Below are 8,741 nucleotides of genomic sequence, written 5' to 3'. Positions count from 1 at the left end.
AAGGAGCTAAGGAGTCTATACCTTTCTTTCTTATTGGTATTTTCTTCTCCCCCTATTTCAAAGCAAATGAAGATAGATAAAATATAAATTTTGATTCTCTATAAAAGTGGATTTCATGTGATTTCCACAATCACGTCTCATATAATTAAAATATACATCATACATGCTTAAAAAGCAGAAGATTACAAAATCCCAAGAATCTAACAGAAATATGGTCATAGAAAATGACTTCGGAAGGTCACATAATAATACAATTCCTAAAGGAACTTGACACTTTACTTCGCTCTTATATTGTTTGTACATTTTAAGGCACATACAATTTGGAGGTTGAATAACCTACTACTATCTATACTAGCTAAGGATTTCTACTTCTGGTGTGCTGACATTCATTCTCGAAATGGGATCGATTATCTTGGGCGGGACGACGTCATTTATATGATTTACCTCATCTCCATATGCTGAGGCATGAACTCCAAGTGCAGCTCTACCTGAAGGGTCAAGATTTTTAGACCAGGTAGCATCCCATTCGACAGCTTTCGCTGTGCTACAAGCGATACTTGGCCCTCCTGGGACAGTCTGACGAGCAGAGTTCTACCCAACCATACAGAGTGCAAAAAAATGTCAATAATCAAGTTCATGAGACACATGTCAACATTGTTGTTGAGAGAAGTAAATTACCTGTGGGAAGAACCTCTCAAATATGGTTCTGTAGTAGTAGGCTTCCTTTGATGTTGGAGTATTTTGAGGGAAGATGTGTTCAGCATTTACCATCATTTTGTCAGTCACCTGAAAGCATTATCGAGTTATCTTCATCAAGCATATGAACATTACTTTCAAAAGATTAGATTTCTAAACTATGTTCTTCAACAAAAACATTGAATGGGTCGAAGGCAATAGAAACGAAAAGGTTATCGAATTACATGTTGAGCAGCATGGGCTTTAAGGCCATCGATCCAACTATATCCAACACCATCACTGAATTGTTCCTTCTGCCTGTACAAAACATGCTGCATACAGGACAAAGAGTTACAATCTTATCAAAGTTATAGTATTCGTATACAACTGGAGAGGTTTTTCTTTCAAAGACCTTAGGGAGATAAGGTTGCTGCTCATCATTGAAAGCTCTTCTGAGAACCCATTTTTCAATTCGACCTTGATCATGCTTAATCTAAAATAGATCAAAAGATTAGATGAGAAATGAAAATGGGTATTTCGAGCTAAGAAAATTTAGGAGAAAATGCTAATCCTTATGGCTAGTGTGAAGTTTATTTCTCTACCATTTTCCATTCTGGATCAATGGCCATTGCAACATTAATAAATTCCTTATCTAAAAATGGAACTCGAACTTCCAAGCCCCACGCTGAAGTTGCCTTGTTTGCTCTTAAGCAATCATACATGTGAAGTGCCTTTATCTGCAAAGGAAAAAACAGAGGTTTCAGATATGAGTGTAATTTTCCTCATCCCTAACCTTACAAAAATCGAGCAATGCTCTTCAAAAAATTATATACCTTGCGGCAACTTTCACGATGAAACTCTTCCTTATTAGGAGCCTTGTGGAAGTACAAGTATCCACCAAAAATCTCATCAGCGCCTTCACCAGAGATCACCATCTTTACTCCTAGTGACTTAATCTTTCGTGCCATAAGAAACATGGGTGTGCTTGCCCTGATTGTAGTTACATCATATGTTTCTACATGATAGATAACATCTTCAATGGCATCAATCCCATCCTATTATCAAAGAAGTTAAAGATGGTAAAGTTAGGTCAAGGAAAGTAGAAGATGTATATTTGTGTGTAAAGTTCTAGATAAATCGTACTTGAACTGTGAAATGGAACTCGTGGTGGACAGTTCCCAAAAAGTCTGCAACTTCTCTAGCAGCCTTCAAATCTGGTGAACCCTGAATGTAATAGGACGAATCTTATTCCCAATGAGAAATAGTTACCAGTGTGTATACAACCAATCATTGTAGGAATATCAAGAATAAGAAAATGAAAACCAACCTCAAGACCAACACAGAAGGAATGAAGTTGTGTACCCCAATGCTTGGCAGCTCTTGTGCCAGCTAAGTGACGAGCTGTGATAGAGGCAATCAATGATGAATCAAGGCCGCCAGAAAGTAGAACTCCAAAAGGGACATCAGTCATCAACCTCTTGATCACAGCCTGCATAAGTTAGCATGTAAGTTCGTTATTCTAATAGAATTTTAAAAAATGTTGAACTTGATAAAGTGTCATCAAATCCATCACACTAATTCATACATTCTCCAATGCACATCTTAAAACAAGTGGATCATATGGGGTCGATGGAATATCCTCAGAGAACCAGGTTGGGTTATACCATCTTTTGAATCCAGCTTCCTTGCTAGAGTACAAGTGACCAGGTGGAAACGTCTCAAAATGTTCACAATCATCATTCAGAGCTTTGAGTTCCGAAGATATCCAAACTGAACCTAACATAATCAAAATAAGAGTATTTAGAGAATGTCTTTGGTGCTTGAGATTAAAACATGTGGAGGAAAAAATGGGATTCAAAATTATTCCAATTACCATCAAGTCCCCAACCAATGTAAAGGGAAGTAATCCCAATTGCATCACGAGCAGCAATGAAACTATTGTCACGCGTGTCCAATAGCACGAAAGAGAACATTCCATCAAGCATGTCCACAAAATTCTCCCCATACTCTTCATACTACACAAACACCAACGATAAATATCATAATCTCATATCTCTCTTAGACCACACCAAATGTGAGATAACATCATATTATTGGAGGGAAAATTATTAATTATTTCCATAACCATATCTATTAATACCAAATGTGAGATAACATCACAATCACTGTCGGTTCGAATTTTGTGGTTCCTCAATTTCTTCCTCAGCTCTTCGTGGTTGTATATTTCTCCATTGACCTATTTTCAGACAAACACTTTGCATATTAGCACAATAAGATAGAGTTTGTATTCATATGTCTGCTTCTTCCCTCTCATTTGAAGAAATAAAACACACCCATTATAACAATAAATTAAACTTGGGCAACAAAGAAGGTCTAGAAGTGTACCGTGACAACAATGGACTCATCTTCATTGTAGAGAGGTTGATCACCAGATGCAGGATCGATAATGGCTAAACGTTGATGGGATAAATAGAAATCGGCGTGCTGGTAAAGCCCACTCCAGTCTGGACCACGATGTTTCAGTCTGTCGAAAACCAACGACAACAAGTAGTTAATATCAATTCTATTGCAATTTCTTCTATTAACCAACTTTCATTTTATTTTCCCTTTTTCTATCTTCAAATTGTCCAACGACGTCATTTTGGAGATTATTCTATCTGATTCTCAACCAAAAGTTAAAAAGGTAAAAATAAGAAAAGTTGAAAGATCGCAAATCAGAGGCAGTGATTTTGTTTTTCAGAAATCACTTCATGAAAATGCCAAAATTGTACTTCTGACTACAACGAAATATCATCAGAATCTCTTACTGCTAACCTATTTAACAGTCATTAGATTAAAAAAATTGCTTAAACTTCATCTTGAAGCTTCTCCCTATTTATTAATATGACAAACATGAACAACTTAAATCCAATCGACATACATAAAAAAAAAATACATACAAGTACAACACGAATGTATCGAAAAGAACCCCAATATCAGAAAAGAAATGGATCTTCAATAAATCGGTTATATTTCATGCTTAGTTTTTTTACATATATTCTACATTCTTACGAAGTTAAAAAAGTTCCATTCTCCAACTCAAATCAGACATATATGAGATTATATATATTAAGAAATGGAATGGGAAAAGAATGTATAAAGAAGGAATTGAAAGGAGAAGATTAAGAATACTTGCCGACGAGAGAGTTCAAGAACACGAACACGTTTGGCCTGAGAATCATCAGAGCAACCAAGTACGGCGAGAATTCCACACATATTGGATAAAGAAAAAAACAGAGAAATTTTGAAAGAGAAGAATGGGAGAGGAAAATAAGTTTAAGAAAAGGAAAACGAAAAACAAATTGCCGAGATTAAGACGTAGAATCGTTGCAAAGACAAGGCCAATTTATTATGTGTTAAGAAGTCAAATAAGTTTCATTTAATATTCTGTTAATCTTGGCTATCTTTAGTGCTTTATGTGGATTTCTTTCTCTCTCTATACCTGCTTGACACGTGTCTTTTAGGTTATTTAAATATTGTTGTATTCCTCCCATGCATATACTGGATATTATCAATTTATCCAGTCCGTATCCTACGTAGCTCTGGGACCACAAGCAAGGTACTTTGTTCTAGAACCACATGTCTTGGTTTTTAGTTTGTCTTTGGGAGGTCGTTTTATTTACCCTCACAACTCCAATTTTCGCGTCTTGGGTTTATCCGTTTAGAAAAAGGTTGGAAATGCTGAGTCGACACCGTTGGGGTTAGAATGGTCGTTTTGTTTATAATCACATGTTTATTTTTAAAGCTTTTGAACAATTGGTTAATGTTTGAATGACTTTTACTTGATGTCCCGTTTGAGGGTATTACTTAGGTGTATTTCAGACATCACCTATCTTTATACATTCATTTTCACCACTTACATCTAAAAAATATTAAAATATTTTTTTTTAAAAAAAAGCAAAATTTGCCACATGACATGTTATGATTGGACAATTTGATAGGATACACAAAAATAGGTGATACCTCAGATGTACCTAAATATTTTTCGAAAAATAATAGAGATCAATAATGAAAGGACTTAATGCTACATCTACCCAATTGATTGCATGACAAAGAGTTGATGGTTAGGTATTAGAGGGTTGAGTTCAAAAGAGGATACTTGGATATAAGACTTCCAAGTCTATAGTTGGCATCGAATCAATCTAAGAGTTAAACAATTAGTTCAGTTAAAATTTTCATAAAGTCATACCTTAGGACGTATTTTTGTCTAGTTTCGCACCATTTCGTGAAGCTGGTTTTTTTTTTTCTACGTAAGTCCATAGTTACTCACAATATCAGACTCTTGTTGCTCAGGACACCATTTATTTGCTTTTTTAGGTTTAGTTTAGTTTAGTTTTTATCATAAGTTAGTCTCCTAGATAAAACTAAAACATACATTAGTCTTCTAGATAAAATTAAAACAATTCCTTAATAGTTAAAATAATTGAAAATTGATTCTCTAGAGACAATACTTAGATAAGGACATTTTAAATTATATTATTATTCAATGCATGCGCTTGTGTGTATCATACATATATGAAAGGAGCATTATAAATATATTGGATTTAGTTTATGCAATGTTTCAACTATTAATGCTTTAGTTGCGAGCAAAAATCTTTGGCTTAACAAAAACAATAATTTATACTTAAGAAGGAAAACATCTATACAAATCACCAAATGTGAGCAGAAAATATACCATAGCGTGCACGAATAAGAATAAGCTATCAAAAAATCATATTAGAAAGTTTATCATGGAAATAACTTATGCATATCATGAATGGTCATCTTTTAACCTTCTAATACAATTAAGTTTTCTCCTAGGACGTTACTCTATTATACGTCCCATCTGATATTCTCAACCTTCATATATGTCATCTATTGGCACATTAGCAATTAACGTAGAAAGAATTTACACTCAAACACTACTTGAAGCTCTAAACATGAACACAAGAGAATAATACTCAAGCTCCCTGTATGTCTTGAGAGTGTTTGCTTGAACGTCATCTTTTTGGCCCAAACCTTGTTGTTTCCTCACAAAAAGTTTGTTGTGCCCTTCGATTCAAAACAACCAATAACAATTTATATACCCCCATTCACCTCCCTCTTTATTTCATCTCTCTTTCTGTTCACTTCTTCTATTCTCCGGTCTCTAAAACTACTCCTTCAATTGAGGTATATACATAAACTACCAAGAAGGAGAATGGTGAAATCACCAAAGGGCCTATCATCAATTAAATATTTAATAAAATTGTATTTTAGGGAGTGTTTGGGGCAAGGAGTTATTATGATAGTCCTAGGTTATTATAGTTATATTACAATAGTTTGTGTTTAAGGTTTAGATTATTTTAGTTTGCGTTATTATAATATGTGTTTGAGGTGTAAACTATTTTAGTTTGAGGAGTAAATAGTAAACACTATAGCAAATAATAAAAAAATTATGAATGTAAAATAGTAAAAACTGTAGCAAATAGTAAATACTATAGCAAATTGGGGTTTTGAAATAGTGTTGACCATAGCTAATTGAAGATTACAAAATAGTATGTACTGTAGCCAAGAGGTGGTTATTATAGTCTTAGCATAATCCTTGCCCTAAATACCCCCTTAGTAATTGAGTGTATGTTAATACATTGTTTGAGTCTAATATACAAAAGGAGAGCCACATTGAGAACTTGAGTCATAGTTTTGACGATATCCAGTAAGAAGGAAAAGAAATAGAATATGTGCATTTCCAGTTCAAATTAGTCTATTTATTGTCATTATTTAAGAATGTTTCCCATAAACGAAGATGATATTCTTTCGTCAAGTGTTTTTGTATTTGGCGATTCACTATTTGTTGAGTTTTGAGAGAGGCTCTAATTTCTGGAGAGTTTGTGGAATTTTGTGAAATTTTATGCTTTAATATAAAGTTTTTTTCTATTTGATGCTAATAAAAATGGTATGAGAATTGGACAAATAGGAGAAAAATGAGAGTAATTATATGAAAACAAATTAACTAGACTAACTACAAGGAAATTAGTCTTTTTTAGATGTTAAGGAGACTAATGCAACTTTTGAAAGTTCAGAGATATTATTAAAATGAGGGACTAACAATTTATGTCTATATTACTAATGGTAAGTATTTTTTTAACCTTTTATTTGAAGGTCTAAAGGTATTATTGGAACATTAAAGTTCTTGTTTATTTTTGAAATAAAGTACCAATGCTTTCCATTCACGCCTAACAACAAAATGTTTTTTTGAATTTTTTTAAAAGTTTGAGGGTAAAAGTTGAATGGTATTCGTGAAATAAGCACAAAGTTCATGGTATTTTCTATAATCAGCCTAAATAAGTGTTTCTAAAGGAATGACAAATTTTAACGTTTTATTTTGAAAAATAACAAAATATTTTCATAATTGAAAAAAATAGCAAAATAATTTTAGAGATAATAAATTAATAATTAACAGATGACCAAAATATCCTCATAAGAAACAGATTACTGATTTATTTGGAAAAAAAATAAGATTTTGTTGGTATGCAAAATGAATTTGTATCCACAGACAAATTTGTGAAATAGGAAAAAAAATCACAAATTCTAATTTTGAAAGTATGGGTCGAAAACTTTCTAAAATTCATATATGGAAACACAAGGTACAGTATACCTATTACCTAGGCTTTCTGTAAGCATAGAATAAGAATCGCCTGCAAAAAGTGGCCAACACACCAAAAGAAGGTAAAATTGATTATATGGAAAAGATCTAATAAATAATGATTTACACATTAATTACACCACCATTTTAATTGGCTGTTTGCAAATGATTGTAGTTTTTATAAGGAACTTTACATCATAGACATATTTGAAGATGAAAGTTGTGTGACGTGCATTACTGAATTATACTTTAATTACAATCAAAGTCTAGACAAGACACCTGTTTCATGGTTATTAACACTTTATATACTGTATTTACAAAAATTAGGAGACTAGATGAAATAGTGTCAACTATAACACAAATCTTTCTAGGGAAGTCTGAAGTAATCGATATCCCCATACATGGTCAAACGAGAAATTGTGTGTAGAGGAAAAAGACTTACCTTGTATGAAATTCATGAATGGTAAAAAGTATAAATTTGCAGGGATAAAAAGTATTAATAAATTAAAAATCATGAAAATGAGAATCATCATCTCATCTACCAGAATTTTTTTTTAAATAATGTTATTTTAATATATATTAACAAAAATAGGATAGGGTTGAAAAGATTGACAAAAATAGGTTTTTTTAATCGTGTACCCGGTACATGATTACGCCTAAATCGTGTACCTGGTACATGAGTACTTGTGATCTGGCATGCAGACTGCCAATGTGGCAGTCATGCAACATTGACTGAGGTACATGATTACCCTAAGTCGTGTACTGGGTCAAGTTCGAAAATGTATAGTTTATGGATCTATGATTTAAATATATAATCTTCACATATATATCATTTTGTTTGCATTCGAGTTGAACTAAATGTGTAGTTTATGGATCCATGATTTATTTTTGGATATATGTTGAATTTAGAAATTAGAGTTTGTTGGGCTGATTTTGTTGAGCTATTTTTTTGGATGATTAGGTTGGCTTATTTGTTGGGTTAATTTAAGAAAATATATGTATATGTTTATAAAAATGAAGATTGCTTCATATATATTATTTTGTTTGCATTTGAGCTGAATCAAATGTATGATTCATGGATATACTATTTTGTTTTTATTTGGGTTTATCTAAATGTATAGTTTATGGATGTTAGATTTGGGTTGATTTAAATATATACTATTTAGATCTGATATGTGGAACTTAGAAATTGGATTTTGTTGAGTTGACATATTAACATATTTTTTTGTCAACTATAACAGCTGAAAAAATCATAATAAATGTGTCGATGCGTCCTGAAGATTTAGTTATTCTTGAACCTGGAAATGATGGAGACAATGATATTGTTTTTGATGAATTATTTGGAAAGATAGTAGTGGAGAACATGATCTTGAGTTGGTACCGTCGGATATGTTCACCCAAATAGATTGGAAAATTATGAATT

The 8,741-nt window shown here is 32.6% G+C and overlaps 1 protein-coding gene across 1 annotated transcript; it reads right to left on the bottom strand.

The window, feature by feature from the left end:
* Positions 1 to 351: 351 nt before the first annotated feature.
* LOC120076313 (asparagine synthetase [glutamine-hydrolyzing] 1-like) lies at positions 352 to 3,930 on the bottom strand. The gene is made up of 13 exons (XM_039030077.1): positions 3,851 to 3,930; positions 3,061 to 3,199; positions 2,816 to 2,911; positions 2,549 to 2,690; positions 2,261 to 2,451; positions 2,003 to 2,164; positions 1,819 to 1,899; positions 1,509 to 1,730; positions 1,278 to 1,412; positions 1,088 to 1,168; positions 921 to 1,007; positions 679 to 786; positions 352 to 591 (listed from the first exon to the last, which is right to left on the bottom strand). The coding sequence occupies exons 1-13, from the start codon at positions 3,928 to 3,930 to the stop codon at positions 352 to 354; spliced, it is 1,764 nt and encodes a 587-aa protein (XP_038886005.1).
* Positions 3,931 to 8,741: the final 4,811 nt, after the last annotated feature.

The sequence above is a fragment of the Benincasa hispida genome, chromosome 4 (genome assembly GCF_009727055.1).
Source record: "Benincasa hispida cultivar B227 chromosome 4, ASM972705v1, whole genome shotgun sequence".
NCBI lineage: Eukaryota > Viridiplantae > Streptophyta > Magnoliopsida > Cucurbitales > Cucurbitaceae > Benincasa > Benincasa hispida.
This window is presented reverse-complemented; position numbering and strand designations above follow the sequence as displayed.